Below are 19,506 nucleotides of genomic sequence, written 5' to 3'. Positions count from 1 at the left end.
TACTGGTTCTTTTTTTTTTTTTGCAATCTAAAGTCTGCTGTTGAGTCCCTATATTGAGTTTTTCATTTGTTATCGCACTCTTTAACTCCAGAGTTTCCATCTGTTTTTTATTTCTATTTCCTCATTGAGAATCTCTATTTGTTGATTGTTATTATAATTTTTTACTTTAGTTCTTCAAACATGGTTTTCTTTAGTACTTTGAACATATTTTTAATAGCTACTTTGAAGTCTTACATACCAAACCTAACATCTAGGGACACTCAGAGACAAATTCCACTGACTTTTTTTCCTTGCATGTGGGTCATGCATTCGGATTACTTTGCACATCTCCTATTTTCTGTTGAAAACTGAGAATTTTAAATAATATATTTCAGCAACTCTGGATTCTGATTTTCCCTTAAATATTATTATTGTTGTTGATTTACTTGTATCTTTTTAGTAATTTACCTGGGTTAATCCGTGAAATCTTCCTCTATCATAAAGTGTAACTGCTCATAGGTTTGCTTAGGACATTTCAAAATAATAATTATTATTCTAAACCTGGCTTCCTAGGTTTCTTCCCCTTTGCCTGTGTAGCTTAGTGATCAGCTTAAGACTGGACACATTTGTTCTTAAACCCCTCAAGCCAATAAGGCTTAGATCTTCTGCAGCTAGATCCATGTATATAAGGGAGGGCATTCAAAGTTCATGCTGTTTTTAAATCTACCATAGCATTTGCTATCCATTGAGACTTTCTGTGTCTTCTAAGTGAATGCACAGAGCCACAGTTAGCCAAGAGTGTGTAGTCTGTTTGGGCCCTCTTTAATCTCTGCTGCCCATATCTGAAGACTCAGCCAGAAATAGCCTGCAACCTCAGGTTAGTAGAGCAAGCCATGCTCCTTCAGCACTTCTACTGAAAACACCTCTAGGGGCATGGTTGTTGGCCACTACTTCAAATCAGGTGAACCCACTTAAATTGGCACTGCAGCTACCAATCCTCATAGCCTGTAATGCTTTGGTAGAATCTTCACACCAACAGAACTGAGGGTGAGGAGGGAGTAGCTCTAAGCAAGAATGCAACCAACTCCTTTTGTTCTTACTAAAGCTTAGCAGTTTTTCAAGCATTAATGATTCTCAAATTAACATATGCTTTTGGGTTATTTCTAAAGTGCTAAAATGGTTGATTTTATCATTTATGTCTACTTTAAAGTTGATTTTTGGAGAAAGGATTTGCTGACTGCTTAGGGTGATTTAATATTGATCCTCAAACCAGATTAAGAATAATTAAGAAAAATATAAAGTCATTTTGCTGATGAACAGTTGCAAAATTTCTAAATAAAATATTAACTATATATTCTGATCAAGTATGATTTACTCTAAGAAATGAAAATGGTTTTAAATTAGAAAATTTATCAAGAAATTTATTACATTAATAGACTAACATTAAAAAAACAGGGGACATTTAATAATAATTTACAGATATTAGGAAAATGTACAGGAACTTCCTAAACTCGCTAAAGTCTATGGACAAAACACCTATAGCAAATAACATACTTAAAAAAGAAACTTTAGATGTATTCCTTTTTATATGGGGGGAGAGGATGTAGGGAGACATTCATAATTATCACTGTTGTTTAACCATTGAACTCTAGATACTTGCAAATGATGTAAGGAAAGAAAAAGAAAGGGGTGGCAAGATTGGCATGGATGTTACAAAACTCCTATTATACACAATGATGCAATCAACCACCCTGAAGAAAATAATGTAATCAACAAACTCAGAATTAACAGAAGATATCAGCAAAGTTGTCTAATATAAAATCAATTCCAGAAACCAAGAGAATTTGTCTACCTCAAAATTAGCTAAAAGGAGATTTTAAAATGTCATTCTAAATAACAATGAAGTTACAAATTTTCTAACCTTAAAAATATTAAGATCCTCTAAAGGTATTTCATAAAGTATCTAGAAATTATATGAAATAATGATAAGCAATTCTATGCTCCTTAGGTGAGCATGTTAATATTATAAAAAGTAAAATATACCTAAATAATTAATAAATTTTGTTGTATCCCAAATCCAGATGGGTTCCCAAATTCAGGACGGATTTTTATAAACTCAGTGAGCATTTTATTTCTAATATATACATGTAAAATATGTATTTGTGTATCACTTAGTCAACTTTGAAAAGGATGAACTAGGAGGCAGGACTTACCTTACTAGCAATTAAAGTACTCAACCAATTTGAACAGGATAGAGGACTCAGATACACACATACACATTCAAATTAATATCCTACAAAGCTGGCAAAATAAATCAATAAAAACATTAAAAGCAACTATCAATCAATTTTTAGAGTTTCATGTGAACTAAAATTGTTAGAGGACAGAAATTATGACTGATTGGACTGCAGAGGTTAGCAATGAACAGAATGAAAAGGGGTCAATGTGGGATAAAGTACCACCATGACGTGCTAATGGAGTAGACATTAGAGCTGAGTTGGAGATGAAAGAATGACATACTTGTGAAGAAGTAATTGATGATGCAAGAGAGAGGGGATGTCTATAAGTGGGAATTTCTTGAATAAAGCATCTTATTCTGCAACTGAGTGGCAGGTTTGATTTTTGGCGAAATCTAAACAAAGAAAGTTAATGAGTTGTTATAATGGAGGGAACAATAACAATCAAAACAGGGTAATTACACAAATCCATTCAAACTCAGACAACTAAACTACAGATAGAAATTATTTGAAAAGCACATGAGCCAAATAGTAACTTAATTTATGAATATTTTCCTAGATAGCAAACCACATAGCATCTAAGAACTTTAAAGGTAAAAATTATAACTCAGGTATCAAATGTTAGCATGAAGGTATAGTATCTTTTAATTCTATGATTTTATTTCTTAAAAATCCCATTCTAAGGGCAGGCCATAGTGGCTCAGCAGGCAGAGTTCTTGCCTGCCATGCCAGAGACCCGGGTTTGATTCCCGGTGCCAACCCATGTAAAAAAACAACCATTTTGACTAAAAGTCAGTAGATGTGTCTAGATACAGAAACATCTGACCCCCAATATTAAAAATAGGTTTGTTAGGATTGGGGTGCATATACGTATGTGTGTGTGTATGTGCGTGTGTTATTTTTGTTTGTCTGTTGTTTGTATTTTATATTTTTGTTGTTTTTGTTGTTGTTGTTTTGCATGGGCAGGCACTGGGAATCGAACCCAGGTCTTCAGCATGGCAGACGAGAACTCTGCCACTGAGCCACCGTTGCACTGCCCTATAGTCTATATTTTTAATACCACTAATATATCGGTTTTTCATGAAGGAGAATGGATCACATGGAGCAAGTCTCTATTTGAATTTGACAAATAAAGGCAGATTCGAAAGTTATCAGTAAAGCTTTCTGACTCTCTCAAGTTTTATAGAACACACAAGCATGTCCCTGTTGTTATAGATAAAATATTTGCGGTTATCGACCAATGGAGTGGTGACTGTGGCTATATGATATATTGTTTCAAAGGTGAGACTGAGCACAGGTAAACAGGTTTATTGCAAAGGCGGAGGTTCTCAGGCATTACTAACACTGTCAAGGAAGATGACAGCTTTGTTAGACAGGGGATACTTTAAGTAATTTGGGTGGGCTGTCTTAATTGATCATTTTAAGTACATGTCAGGGTCAAGAGGGGAAGAAATGAAAGAAAATATTGGGTAAGAAGCCACACAGAAGACTTGGAGTGACGGGTATAGTAGTCAGGATACCCGGTTATAGCTTTGTCAATAATCTATCCAAAGACATTGTAGCTCAGATATTTTCCCCAATCTGGCCATCTTTTTCTTATCTATAAAGTGAAGTGGTTGAACGATGGACCTAATTGGTACACTTTATCTCTTTCCTCTTCTTTTTTATCTTTTGCCATAGATCATTTTTCTCCAATGATAATTAGTCTGAATCCCAAACTTCAAGATGGTTATAGAAACGCAACTCTCTGTTTGAAGTAGGGAGCAAAAGAGGGAAAGAAAGAGAATTAAATGAATCAGAAGTCTGCTAACAGATGTTAAACACTGTGATCAGCTTTTTAATCTTAGTTTCTCATAAGAAGTTTTTCATTTCACAGATAAAAAGTTGAGACGCAGAGGTGGGTAAATTGCCCAATTGACACAGATAGTAAATAAGAACTAAAATGTGAACTTAGTTCCACAGTCCCGAGAATACTCTTCTTGGAGGTACGACAGGAAGCAGGAATGAGAAACGGCCAGGGAAGGCAGCATTACACTAGCTTACTCCGTCTCTCAGCCTATCTCACTGCCCAGTGTCTTTCTGGAGAACTGGGTCAGGGGTTGGGCAAATGGACAACCTGTATCAAATATTTAACCCACCTGTGGACTAAGTTATGTTCTTTCCCTTCAAAGCAGTTGGTTTCACAACAGGTATGACCTAGTAGTTAGGAAATAAAGAGACAGCACTAAACACAATCAAAACTTGAAAGGTTTTCTCCAAATATGCTCACCTTTGCTGGGGCAGTGGCTCCAGTGGCTCTTGCCAAATGCCTTGTTCTTCTCTGGGATTTTGCTTCCTTTTCCCTGGAAGAGAACAAGGAGTAGCACAGCTTATACATGTTTGCCCAACCATTAGGGATAACAACTTACATAGTAAAATTAATGTTGTCCTGTTTAAGAGGTGTATACTGCAGTCTTCAACCTAATCTGGCATGCCATAAGTAGAGGCTGTTTCCATAACATAGTGCCACAAATTTCTCCACAGTGCTGAGAGAGATCTCAAACACGGCTCTATTGAAGGAGCGTTTCCTCATGGCAAAAATCTCTACCTTTACCTGCTTAGCAAACTACTTCCCTTTAATATTTCCGATAGCCAGGTGATCAACAAATCTGAAAGCTATCTGTTTAATTGCTGGCCAATTAAAAGACCATATTTACATTGTTTAAAAGACCATATTTGCATTGAACCAAAGTCTGTCTGTATGCAATAGTTGTGGCTCTAACCTCTAGAAACCTACAAAGCAAATCAATATCCTCTTCCACACAGAAGTCATTCAGCAACTTGAAAAAAGCTCTTATGCTTCACATAATCCTCTTCTTTTCAGACTAAAAACCAAGTTTACTCCACCACCATTTACATAGGTAACAAAAATAATAATTGAGTGACTGTCCTTCAAATGAAAACTGTCTTATGTGTCTTAAGACATTTTTATTTTTGTTTTAAATTATTTTTCAGGAAACTCATTATATATATGGCTTTGGTTTCCCATCAAAAACCCTACGGAACAAGAAAGAAACTTTATTGTAAATAAAACACCTGCTGATTTACATTCAGCTTTTAAGAATGGCCTGTGTGTCTCCCCACCCTAAATCTTACCTTGCCTACTTTCACCTTCCCACAGTCTCTTCACTAGAAGCAACACAAGTGATTAAAGCTTCATTATCCCAACATCATCGACTATGTCAAATTAAATCTCCTGATACATACCAAATTGGCATTTTCAAAAGCCAATTATAACATAATTACCATAAAAGGGTAAGCATAGTATTCACCTATTACCAGTGTTGAAGTGTTGTTGATGATCAGATATTGAAGATGTTTCCTGTTCAAAACCAGTTAGAATACTCCAGTCTGGAGGGCTATAATTGTAAATTCAAGCCTACTTCCCTTTGTGTCTTTGGAAAGAAGGAAACCAAATTAAAAAGCTTTGGATAAATGTGAGTAAACGATCCCTCCCATCATCCTAATTTTTCTGAGATTTGGATAACTGGAAGCTATAATCGATCCTTTAGTAGAACTTCAGGCACATAAAAATTTTGTTCTCTTTATATCTAGTTATTTTTTTTCTGGACGGACCCATAGCACGATCATAAGGATTTTGTTTTCCTGAGCATGGAACTATTACTGATTTGTTCCTTTTTCTTTCTTTGTATACTCGGCTTTTACAAACTGTAAAGGAAATGTGTTGTTTGTGAAGAGCAAGAAGTCATATTTTTGCTTCTGAGACATAAATGTATTAATTATACATCCTATGACTCCAGTTGTTTTAGAAGCCATATCATGTTAAACATTAACTGGTTTGAGTTAAAAGAACATTAATAAAATAATAACATAACTTATAGATAAACAGCTTTTTTTAAGATTAGTTTGCCTCAGGTTTAGGAAACAGAATCTTGAACACAATCAAACTTACATATTTTATAAGAATCTCCTTCAAATGAGAAAACATGCTAGTAGTTTCAGTGAGGAAAGAGATGTTTCATTTTTTTTACTTTTATTTACCATCAATGAAGGCAAAAGCAAGAAGAAACAAATTATTCTTATGTTACCAAATTCTATCTGTTCATATGTTCTTGTATAATGTTTTGGTTAAAGTGGGAGTGAGTTCCCTTTCTCCAAATTGTAGAGAGAGACCCTTTTAACAATCTACCTATTTATGCTCATGTTTGTAAACTATATTTTTGGGTTTTGGTTTTTTTCCCTTGATGTTGTTGTTGGCATTTTTCAGGTCACTCTGCTTCAATAATAAAGGTAATTAATTGTTTACAAATAATTTGTCTTCACCTTTTCTTATGTTTGTACCTAGTGATTCAGTATAAGAGAAAAGTGCATTGTTTCTGTCCTATTTCTAATTTGGGTTGGTGTTCATTTAAGAAACAATTGTCAGACATTAAAACAATAAATGACAGCTTATCCCAGATGTCTGCAGGTACTGCCAGTGTACAGAGACGGGATGCATTCTGCTTAAATCCACCTGCTGGTTTTCCAGCACAGGATAGTCAGATCCTCATCTGAGGGGCTCTTCTCAGTGCCAACTGTACAGCAGAGCCAGGTCTTACCAAGCCCAAGGAACCTGAATTTCTATCTGAAATTTTTTTTTTTCCAGAGCCAGAGAGCCCCAAATGGACCTACATTCGCAAAAGACCACAGACCACTATTTAAGGCAGTCATAATGGCCTCATGGAATGCTTTTAGACTACCACTATAGTGATAATTAAAACTCTTTAGTTTGTTGGAAATTATTCAACTTTGTCTGAGGGGACTGTCAGAGGAATTTGCTAAGCATCTGTATTTAACCTTTCAGGTTTAGAAAAATACATTTGAAAGAAAAAAAGAAAGAGAATACATTTAACTGGTTCCGTGTACAACTGTTAATTCAAATACTCGAAAGAAAGGGGTCTTTACTCACAAGATCACTTTGCACGTGGCACATTTGTTGATGAGTATTATTCCATGTGGACTTTGAAAAAGATGTTTAGTCTTCAAACAGAACAACTTTCCATTTTTCATCAATTCCCTAAATTCGCTGCAGTTTTCCTGAAGAAAAGACAAAACAAGTTATGTTCATTTAAATCTCATCAAATCAAGGCTTTACCTTCTAAGCACTTTTCAGCAGTGGTATTCACTGACTACTACCTGTGTTGATAATATAGATGCCATGCACTCAATTAACACAAAAAACACACAAATAAACAATGATTCTATTTGTCTACTTGAGATTGCACATTACCTAATAAGCACTCACTTAAAACAATTAATGAAAAGGAAACAATAAGGGACTTAAATTAAAAAAGCCTGAGTTGGTTTTCAGGAGTTTTCATTTACCAGCCATATAGCCTTAGCAAACTATCCCCTCAAAGTTTATTACCCTAACTGTAAAGATAGGGGATATAAATATATACATCTCATAGATTTTGAAGGATTAATTATTATAAGTGTATAAGGCCCTCAGAGAGTGCCTGGTACATAGCAGATGTTCAATAAACAGATTCTCCTCTCTTCTTTCTCTTTTATTATTATTCTTGTTGCTGTCACTGTTAATATTGTTGAAAAATACTAAGATGACACAGGTAAAAGTATGGAGCATAGTAGGCCAACAAATGCCGTGAGTCCATGAAAGAGTTGCTGGACAGCTGAAACAAACTGCAAGCCTGAAAATCTGTAAAGTGCTTCTGCCTACATTTCCCAAAGGGAGTACAGGAAAACACTAGCTCCTAGAAATGTTAATAGTTGTTAAATTTAAAAAAGGATTCTTTGATCAGATATGTTTGGAAACCATGTATCCACCAGGTCTGTCATGAAAGGCTATAGTATTCAGCACTGGATTATTATAGTGAATGAAACAAACATGATTCCTTGGAACTGGATTTTTTTCTTTTTGGCATGGGCAGGCTCCAGAAATCAAACCTGGGTCTCCAGCATGGCAGGTGAGAATTCTGCCACTGAACCACCATTGCCCACCCTGAAACTGGATTTTAATGGGGTTGAAATACCTCCTTTTCTAAAACAAACTTCAGATCTTGTGATATACCTTATGTTTTAGAAAAAAAGAAAACAGGCAAATGTATTGTGAAGTTAAAGAAGTTTTAGTCTCAGGACCCTTCTTTGTCACATTCTACTTCCAAGGTCCTGAGAGAGGTCCAAACATTTCTTTGCTTCAACTCTAAACAAGGAATACAACCTCTTCCAAAAGACCAAGGATAGAATTCTATTCAGCCTACTATATTTTTATAATAATCATCCAATAAATGAGAAAACACTCATTAGTAGATGACAGTGTCCGAGGCACTCTGCTAGGTGTTGCAGATACAGTAGAAAATAAAACAGAAGTGTCCTTAGTTGAGTGGTGCTTACACTAATAATGACACACATCACCTATCCACCGAAACATGGTAGGCAATTGGGAGCTCTCACAGAATGATTAATGGTGAAGAAGAAAAACTAAGTAATGTCAGAGAGTAGCCCAGAGAGATTCTGCTAACAGTGACCTACTAAATAACTCTAAGATTACTGTCACCACCCTGATCTCATCCGAGTAGCACTGCAGTGATTTCTGACATCAAATTACTATTGAGTCTCATGAGTGCTGGGTGTGGCACCTGATTATACAGTATTGTACACTAAGGGTATGTTGCTGTTCAGCTTGGTAGCTATAACTGACTCTACCAACTATAGATAAAAAGCCTATCATAGAATCACAGAAGAGCCTGGTGTCCTTTTAATAACAATATACCTTTATGAAAAAAGATCTTAGAGAGTGTTGAGAATAAAGACTAATGATGGCACTGTGATGAGGCTCTAAATAATTTTGTTAATTGAGAAAGCATAGCATCCATAAGAATTATTCCTGAATTACCTATATCCAAAGTCACAATTAGATTAGAATTTAATTCCTAAATGGACTCACTTTTTACAAATGGGCAAATGGAGGCCAAGAAACTAGGTGAAGAATTTTGTTCAGTGTTAACTAATTATTAAGAAGGGAGCCAACTATTTTTCTGTGTTGTGAAATCATCAAATTTACTCTTGGAAAACAGAAGACCTTAAAAATTTAAAGTAAAAGTTGTTTCTGTTGAAACAGGAAATCTAGACTAAAAAAGTCACCTTGGCTTAGGCAGATGACTTTTCAGCAACTGTTTATTAGCAAACTGCCAACCCCTGACTTGTTTTTATTTTGTTCTACCCACACACACCTCTGAAACACTGCAAACTTCCAGGGCCAAGCCTTTCCTGTTTCCTCACTGGCTGTGAACTACCCTGCTGTATTTCATCATAATAAAATTCCTGAGGAACTGGCATTTCAGTGTTAGAGCAGCTAGATGTTTGCTTTCGGCTTCATAATAACCTTTCTGTGAGGGCAAATTTACACAAATGTTAAAGATCCTTGCAGATGACGACATGGCTTTTCCATGCTAAACTGGCTCATGTTTATTACATTCAACACAGCTTTTATGGTTCTAGAAAGAACCCACACTACAGAACTCAGAAAACAGCAAAAATTCCAACACCATAAGAAAGATTGAATGAACGGTTTTCATTTCTGAAAAAATACTCAAAGATTATCAACAGAAAGGTTTTCAAAAAATAATTATTCTTTTTGTTCTTCTTGCTTATTCCAGTATAAAAGGTTTCTAAATTTATGTTTTGAGAGCAATTTTCAGTGAAACAGTGTTAAATTGCATGAAAACTCTGCACAATTTAGAAACAATCACCAAAATAGTTACTCTATCAGAATATGAAAAAAGAAAATGGCAACTTTACGTACACTGACATTTATAATACTTTCCTTCTTGCCAGTATAAACCATCCAAGTGTGTGTGTTTTCTGATTCCCAGAAATTCAGGCCTCTTTCTACTCTACCTGACTTTCTGGACCTTACCTTATTCAGTAAACCTAGTTGACATAAGAGAGACCATGATGAAATACTCTAGAATATTCCTGTAGGGAATTTTTTTTCATTGTTACACTAAACTACAACGAGAGTATTTTAATTATGGCTTTAAGAGCTCTGATGTAGAGAAGTTCATTTTATTTTATTATTCATTTAATGTTCATGGCCTAGGAGAGACAGCCAATATCTGCTCATATCTAGCCCTATTTTAAGTGCTGAATTAATGGGATACATAACATATGTGTATATATGGATATAATTGGCCCTTTATCCTGTTTTGCAAATACATGGAAAGTTTAAATTCTATAGAGAATGATTCTTTTGTTTTCCCAAGAAAAGACTTCTATGGGTTAGTAAAGCACCTTCCTGCCTCAGGGTCTCTGTTGCCAGTCCTGCCTTGTCTGCGCTAAGTTGCCATTATCTGCACAATTCACTCTCTCATCATCTTCAGATCATTGTTCTAATGTCATCTTATGGTGAAAGTTTCCTAATCCTAATGAGAACTGATACCACCTCCATTCCCAGCAATTTCTATCTTCCACATTGTTTTATTTTTTTTCTTTGCTCTAATGATTATTTAATGTACTATATGGTTTACTTATTAACATGCCTGTTTTCCTCCACTAGAATGTAACTTCCATGAGTGCAGAGATTTTATCTATTTGATTTATTTAGAATATCCTCAGCCTGTAGAACAGTGTCTGGCACAGACTGATGCTCAATAAGTATTTATTGAATGAAATACATACACCGATACAAAGCTACAAACAACCCTTATTTCAACCTCCCATGTGTGTCTTGACTTGTTCAGCTGCTACACTGACCCTCATCATTTACCAGTAGATTTCTATTGTTTGTTTATGGAATTTAAAACACTTCTTATGGACAGTGAATTGCCTCTTGCAGACATTTACCATCAATAATACATTGTGCATGTCTGTGACTCATAAATACCTGTTTCTGTGTTTCTAGCAAAACGTATTAGTATGTATCAGTATAATATGTCTGTATTATTGACATAAATGTGTTGGCCACAAACCAGTTTTCTTTGGGCTCTTACAATAGAATCAATGAACAGAAAAAGCAGGACTAACCTGATTTTCATCCTCACTGGCAGCATCTGGGACAAAAATAAAGAAACTAAGGTTAAGGTATTATAAAATATTTAATAATTTAAACAATTTATTCAGTGCAGTCTTGCCACTGCTTTAATAACAATGTGTTGTAAAACCTTGAATTTGAACACATAATAATTTACCATGATAACTAAAATCAGGGCACTACTCTGAAAGATCAGCATTTTCACTCACAAAGGTACAATTACTCATAAAGTTCCAATTACTTTGGAAATAATACTCATCTGCTTTCTGACCCCTCAAAATATATAATTCCCAAAAGGTCCCTTCAAAGTAAAGTATAGCAGACTATTTTTAAAATTATAACATAATGAACATATTTACTAACTGAAAAAGTTAAAATAAATAATATCAGGTCTAATATAATTAACATAGAATGAAGATTATAGCATATACACATATAATTCAGTTTCCTGAATTCTGGTGATTCTGCCTCTTTATTACAAAATCAGGAATATGCCAAAAATTAAGATTAATTAAAGTTCCCAGATCATTATACTATCTCATTAGCAGGCTTTTGACATATCTATACACTGTTTTAGGTAAGTGGGCATTATTTATGTATAACGATCTCACTGACACTCCAACTCTAAGGTTCCCTTTTAAAAAGGTAAATGCTTCAGAGCAAGAACAGTAAAAGGAATCTGTTTTCCACTCAAAATCAAATAGAAAATACAAAAATTTGCCTCCTAGCACCTAAGAAAGCTGCTCACCTTTTAGAAAAAATATTTCCAGTCCATTTAGGACTTGAAACCACAAAAGTAAAATATGCTAGAAGGTACTACTGCTTAAAAAATAAGAAAAGATGATTGGTGAATTTGCTTTTAAAAATATTTATAATTTTATTTAAAATCAAAATATATTACTTAAAAGATTCAAAATATATCATGTGTATATGCAAAATGAATTAATATGCTCAGGGAGGATGAAGACTGTTAATTTTTTAGTACTAATATGGACTTAATAGAAGGATTTCTCATGGACAAAAATTCAGATATTGCAGGCTATGTTATCATTTCTATAGTTATAAACTCACACATATAATTTTCACAGCTCTGTGTCTAGCAAGACTTTATAGAATTTTATGCACATATATACATATATATTTTCTTTTTCAAGGACAAGTCTCTTCCCTCCAGCTTGAGATGTGTGGCAAGAGGCTTAGATTATATGCAAATTGCTCACCTCGTAGGAGGCAAAAAGCCAGAGTCAGAAGGATGGTCAATGTGGCTATCTTCATGATGAAGATGATGTAAGTTGGTTACAAGTCTGCTCCGTGCATTGCTCAGTTGATGCTCCAAGACTGAACCCGCACAGAAGCATCTCACTTTTATATATACTGCTACACCCAGTTGACACCCACACTGACAGGCCAACATTATGAAACCAGTTGTTCAAGGTTATACTAATCTTAACATCCTTTAGTATGGTGTCAAGGTGGCAGATTTTAACAGATGATGTCTATTTCTAAAGCAATAATGCGTTTGTTACCAGTAATGTGATACCTCCCCCAGAAGCAATAGGTTGGCTCCAAAAACCCTGTTCAAAGTTAAATACTCCATATTTGTATATGAGAACTGAATTCTTCAACACCAGATATGCTACCTCACAGAAAAACACGTTTCTAACTGGTCTTCCTTCATATGTGGGAGGGGAGAAGAAAGGAAGATAGATTGGTTGTCCTACTGCTCAGGGAAAGATTTAAAAATTTCCACATCTGGAGAAAGCTGCTTATCATGAAAGAATCTAGTATTCCTGTTGCTTCCATGTGTAGATGTTCTGAAGTGTCTGAATTCAGTGTCATAGACTTATTCATAAGTTAGAGTTGACAACTCTAAGAAATAGCCTAGCAAAATCCTAATATTCACGGGGAAACAGAATGCAGAGGAGTAACAATGATTTTCCTAAGAACATACAATTTAGATGGAAGAGGCCGAGCTGGCACTTGAAAGTTACCACAAGCTCGGCATTCCTTCCACTCCCACCCTGCTTCACCATTACACATTAGTTTAAACAGAAACTATGAAATCAAGACTGCATGTAACTAATTATTTTTTAAAAAATTCTCAGTCGAAACAAGTTTTTACTCTAATGCCTAGTCTTATATTCTAACCAAACATCACAAGGATTAGAGACTCAAGGTGTAATTTTCCATTTTTTGAAAAATTTGGCTTGGTTTTCCATCAATTAAGTCTACCCCTGTATTGCCTTATTATTTACTTTTCCAAGAAGGAAAGATAAAAGAAAATACTTTTTAAATACTTTGAAATATAAATTTATACTTTTCTAGAGATAGTTTCTTTTCTCCTTTTATTGTACAAGAACTTGGTCTCCAGCTAGTTTTAGTCTACCAGTTTAAGAAGCAGCTGAAGAATTATGCAAAGATGAGTGAAGCCAGAAGCAGATGGTTTGGTTCCAGTACTTCTCAGAGTCTCCACATCTGTAGAAAGAAAGTTATGGGCTGTATGATATCAAAGGCCTTCTGAGATTTTGCCAGAAAACTGATCTAATACTGCCCAATTTTAGGATCACGTCAATATTCTGAAAATCATCAAAGCAACAGTGTCCCTCCTTTTTTTCTTTTTTTCCTTGAAAGAATTTATTTCCTAAAAAAATACGATCACTGGTTTCAAAGTCTGTTTTATATATTTAAATTTATATTTGGCTTTAGCACTTTCCCATGATCCTCTAAAATTAGTGACCATGGAGAGCAGTTTCAAATTGCAATTCAGTTATAGAACACTGAAGTCCATAACAGCTTAATGAAGAATGGGACTAGGAGTCAAGAAATCTCTTTCTGTTCTTCTCTTTCAACTACTCTATGTAATGGAAACAATCCTGGCATTGGAGATAGGTAGATCTGGTTCCAAACCTTGACTCACCAATTACTAGCTGCATTACCTTGGGAAAGTCACTATTTGCTCTAAGCCTTAGTTTTCTAGCATGTAAAATAGGATTAATGATACTTATATTCTAAATTGTTGTAAGGGTTAAAAATAATTCATATATAATGTCCAGAACAATTCCAGGTATATGTGATAAACCTTATACTTAATGATACTTGGTATTCCATTTTTTATGTCATTATAATGATACATTTGTACTAGATAATTTCTAAGATTCCAGAAAAATGAACCTCTTTTGAAGATGGACCTTAACAATAGATTTAAGTTCAGTTATCGTATAACAATTACTTACCCTCAACAATACTCAGAAGTAAAACTAAAGAGTGAAGATCTATGATTTTTTTTTACTTTGTCATTGTATTCTAATCTACAATATCTACTCATTAGTTGTTAAACTTTCCTAAGTCACTGCTATATTTTAATCATTGTTGATTCCTGGTCTCTATCTGTAAAAACTTCTAAATATTAACATACCAATATTCATTTTTAGTCTTTCTTATGCTCTGTCAGACCATATGAAATGTATCTCAATTGTACACTCAATTATTGGTGGTAGTAAAGTTTAATATCTTACAATAGATTTGATGACTGTTTAATATGCTCTAATGATTCCAAATCTAGCCCAAATGGATAATATTTCTAGCAGTGGAAGTGGTGCCAGGGTGGAACAAACGAACCAAAAGATGATTGTCTCTCTGAAGAATCTCTGCTATGAGGAAAGGCTGAAGGAGTCGGTTTCCTACTGACTGGAAAAGAGCTCCTCACTGATAGTCAGCACCTTTGGAAATGATGAATAAGAGGGCTGGAACTGACAGCCTCTTCCAAGAGAAGAGAGCCAAAAGAAAATTCAGTGAGCATCCCGAAAATTGGAAGTGCCAGTCAATTGGTTCATGTTATTGGAGCTTTTTCTCCATTTCATTTCAGGAATGCTGTAAATCTAGAGGTGATTCATCATATGCTCAGTTAATCATTCTTTGTTTCTGAAAAACAACAGAATTTAAATGTACATGAATGGGATTGAGGTTTTGAAGAACTTGGGGTTTTAATCGGAGATAGGTTAGAAAAGTATCATTCTCAAATCTCAAATTCTGTCTTTTTCTCCCATGCACTTTCCCATTCTCCCTACATCAGATGCCACCTGAACCACTATCCCATTCTTTAAATTTTTTTCAGTTATTCATCAAATATAGAATTATTTTTCTTCTCATTAAAATGGGTGGAACTAGGTAATAAAAAGTATATACTGGGGCGGGCCGCGGTGGCTCAGCGGGCAAAGTGCTTGCCTGCTATGCCGGAGGACCTCGGTTCGATTCCCGGCCCCAGCCCATGTAACAAATACGGAGAAACAGAATACAATAAAAAACAAGAAAATGTTTAAAGATGTTTCCCTTTCTTCCTTCCTTCCTTCCTTCTATCCTTCCTTCCTTCTCTCTGTCTTTCCTTTAAAAAAAAAAAAGTATATACTTTAGAATCCTACATATATAGCAAGTGCCTTACAATTTCAACTCACATAAAGGTTATTGACACAAAAGGAAGAGATGAGAAAATGATCAAATAAATCATTTTTTGTAGCACAGTAATATTACTGAAGATCAGGATTATTTCCAAAAATCCAGATCATGGTTCAAATGTTCTCTTTATCTATGTAGAGAGATTCTTGACTATAATGATAGTTTAATAAATAACTATTGTCCCTTATGATTGAAGTGCTTTCCGCAGCTTTCAAAACAATCTGCCATGTTTATGTAATGCTGTGACGTGGCAAAATAGATGTTATCTTTCCTTGCCTGCACAAAGTGGTACCATTTAAGAACCCCAGAGTAGGCATTAGCTTGGATGATATTCCCAGCCTTGCCACATTCTCGTTTATACTCTTAACTTCTCTGAATCCTGGTGGCTACATCACAGCCTTTCAGCAGGTTTAAAGAGAATTCAGATGTCATAGGTTTATCATTCTACTACTGAAAGGACTTCTAACTCCTTCATATTACAGAGGTGGAAACTGAGGTTATGTGATTTTAGGCAGGGACATGCCTAAAATCACAACTGATCAAAAGCAGAGCAGTTACAAGAATCCATATTTATACTTCATTATCCTGGAATCAGGTCTTTCCTCACACTAATATAATTCTTTCCTGGAATCCCCTGTGCACTTGTACTCTCTCTCTTCTCATGCATGCTCACACACACACACACACACACACACACACACACACAGGTATGCAAACACACACACACACCACACCCTAATCACTTGGACAAAAACAGAAGACATATGATCATGATTGAAAAGTATATATTCTTCAGTGGAAGAATTCTCACCTGCCATATGGGAGACCTGGGTTCGATTTCTGGACCATGCACGCCCCCCCCCCCCCACCTCCACCCCCCAGAAAAGTATATATTCTAATAGATTTTTGAAAATTAAGCAATTTTATTTTTTATATTCTCTATTTTAATTCCTTTTCCTGTAATTATCATTTTTTGCCCCATCAATTCAGCATGTCTACTTCCTCTTTGAAAGACACTAATTGGGAAACAGCCTTTATCCACTTTCTCACCTTAAAATGATCCATGAACAGCTAACTTCACTCCCTCTCAGAGAAATTTTTTTGTTTGCACTGGAAGGGCTCAGAAGATAAGAGATAGTGTCTCACTGTACCTAGGAATATAATGGAAGGTGTATTGCCTTGATCGCTGAGTGTACAGACTCTGCTGTTTAGAAACACAATTGTGGCTCTTATTAGATTAGTCTTAAAAAAAAAAACAGGAAAGTTTCAGTGTCTTATTTTTAAGCTGTATTGTGTTATATTTAGTCCTTGAACACAACATTCAGATTCTCCCTATATCAGATGCCACCTGAACCACTATCCCATTCTTTAAAAATTGAGTACATTAAAAGTTTCCTGGGATTCATCATGACTACAGAAAACAGAGGTTTACAGAATCACAGATATTTTAAAAAGTCATAATGAATTAATTCTGAAGTAACTAAGAGAATTTTGGCAAAAAAAGCATTCTGTGTGTATATATATATATATCACACACATATACATTCATATATTAAGAAGTATACATATATATACACACACAAATATATTCACATATTAAAAAGTAAAGAACATAAATTTATAAGCATAAGTAGGGAAATGGGATAAGTATATCTTCATAAAAAGATTTGCAAAGAAATACATAATTTTCTAAAATTTATTACGCATATACTAAGTGGCAGGCACTAACCTAAGTTATACTATGCATTTTTTTTCCAAAAATTCTAAGGAATAGGTATAATTCTATTATTTTTTTACAGATAAAATCAGACAGAATGAATCCAAAACTTTCCCTGGTTCGTACAGAGTGTAAGCATTGGTCTTTGCAAATGAATACAGTCAATGAAAATAAAGTCAAATTCCAAAGCCTGTGCTCTTAAACATCACACCAAAGTGGCTGCAGTATGCATACTTGTAACTTACTTATCTCAGACACTCAGAACATTTATTGATATTTACTCATGTACACTGCACATTAAAATATGGGGGCCTTTAAATAGTTCAGAATTCACTTTTATGTAGGTTGCTTTCCTTTTAAATAAGCATTAAACTTATGAACTTGTAGAATAGACAAAGTAGGAAACAGGGATGTTAACAAACTTTCAGGATGGAGATTACCTCCTGCATTTGTTACTCCCTCATTGATTTCTTTGTACAGATCTTACCTCACTTATGCCAGAAGGTCCTAGACTGGCGTTTTAGATGGCTTTCAATAATAACGTATAACAGAGTTAGACTGATTTCAGACTCTCCCTGCTTTCCCCAATATTATCCACTCACGAATTTCCTTCAATGAGCCATGTTTCATCTCACTACTAAGAATTCATACATTGCTTCTGTCTATGGTAGAATGTTTTTTTCTTACTCTTTACCTGGCTATCTCTATCTTCTTGGGACTCAATGTAGAATTCACCTTTCCTGGAACTCTTCATTGACCCACATCAAAGGAAAAATTACACCACACAATGTTAATCAAGTAACAGCTATTGCAATAGGGGACATATGCCAGAAATCAACCCCAGAGAAACAGGATGAGAGCAGGGTTTCTGAAGGGCTGGCAGTGGGCTAGGGAAGAAGTACTGAAGGATGAGGGTAGGGGGTGATCACTGGGATGGGTGAGTGATACTAAGTCTGTGATTAGGGTCAAAAGGAAATTGTTATTTTACTCTGATTAGGCTACCCGGATCTTGTAAGGGCCAGAGGAGAAGAGAAATATAAGTGACTCTCTCTTTTGGCACTTGTTAGGCTCCTGGAAAATATAAAGGCTGTCTGAGCAGGAGGTCAGGGACCTGGAGTTCTGAAGAAGACTTCTTAAATCAGTCAATCCAAGGAGAAGTTAAGACCACCTTGGTCACCTGTTGTAGAGTACCTTCCTCTAGAACACCGTAGCATCTAGGGCCCACTTCTAGACAAAGCACCTACTATACTGTCTTACACAATTGCAGTTGACTTGTCTATCTTTCCCATTAACTAAGTAATTGTTTGAATGAATTAATGAGTAAAAAAAAAAAAAAGTAATGCCTAATAGTTGAATGGTAGTTTATAATTCACAGAAAACTTCCACAATTATTATATTATTTAACCTCAATTGCTCTAGGAAAGAGGGATAGTTTAAAAGGAAGGTCAAGACAGAGAGAGGTTCAGTGACTCACACTAGACCACATGGCTTCTAAGGGTAGGGTTAAGACTCATATTCAGACTTAAAGATAAAAAATGTCATTAAATCAAGTAAAAAGATAGAATTAACCATTTGTAATACCACAACTTTGACATCATTAGTCAGAAAAAGTAAGACGGTAATGAGTAATAAGAATGAAATCAGGGAATTCTCAGGCATGGGACCAAACTGAAATGCAATTGAAAAAGTTGATAATATAAGTCCAAAGTTAGGAAGGTGTTATGATATTCCAGGTAGACTCCATAATACTCCCCATATGTCTACAACAAATATTTACTAAATGCCTCTTATGTGAAGGTACTATGTTAAAGCCCAATGTTAAACCTGACCAAAAAGATACAGTCTCTGATCTCTAAGAGGTTATATACTAGCAGAACAAATCATTGTTCCATTAAATCTGTGAAAGTGCTATTAAGGAGATGTCCATAGAACAAATATTTCACATAATTGATATATTTAACCTACAGAGGGAGTGAGGGGAAGGGTTCACTGGTGAAATTTGGCTTGATCTACTTAAATGAGCTGGAATTAACAGGTGAGAGCAGTTAAAGGGAAGAAACAGCATTTCAAACATGTTCAAAGAAGAAAGT

The 19,506-nt window shown here is 35.1% G+C and overlaps 1 protein-coding gene across 5 annotated transcripts in view; it reads right to left on the bottom strand.

Annotated features, from left to right (window-relative positions):
* Positions 1-13,091, bottom strand: part of SPINK5 (serine peptidase inhibitor Kazal type 5) — a 74,473-nt gene extending 61,382 nt beyond the window's left edge. The window contains exons 1-4 of one of the 5 annotated variants that reach the window (XM_077137356.1): positions 12,468-13,091; positions 11,241-11,266; positions 7,165-7,292; positions 4,486-4,558 (exon numbers count right to left, since the gene is read on the bottom strand). In XM_077137356.1, coding sequence (XP_076993471.1) covers positions 4,486-4,558; positions 7,165-7,292; positions 11,241-11,266; positions 12,468-12,522 — 282 coding nt within the window. In that variant the 5' untranslated portion in view covers positions 12,523-13,091. The remainder of the gene's footprint in view (positions 1-4,485; positions 4,559-7,164; positions 7,293-11,240; positions 11,267-12,467) is intronic. The other 4 variants (XM_077137352.1, XM_077137353.1, XM_077137354.1 and 1 more) reach the window with 4 other exon arrangements.
* Between the last annotated feature and the right edge of the window lie 6,415 nt (positions 13,092-19,506).

This window comes from Tamandua tetradactyla, chromosome 20, assembly GCF_023851605.1.
Source record: "Tamandua tetradactyla isolate mTamTet1 chromosome 20, mTamTet1.pri, whole genome shotgun sequence".
Classification (NCBI taxonomy): Eukaryota; Metazoa; Chordata; class Mammalia; order Pilosa; family Myrmecophagidae; genus Tamandua; species Tamandua tetradactyla.
The sequence above is the reverse complement of the archived record's forward strand: the minus strand, read 5'-3'. Positions and strand labels throughout refer to the sequence as shown.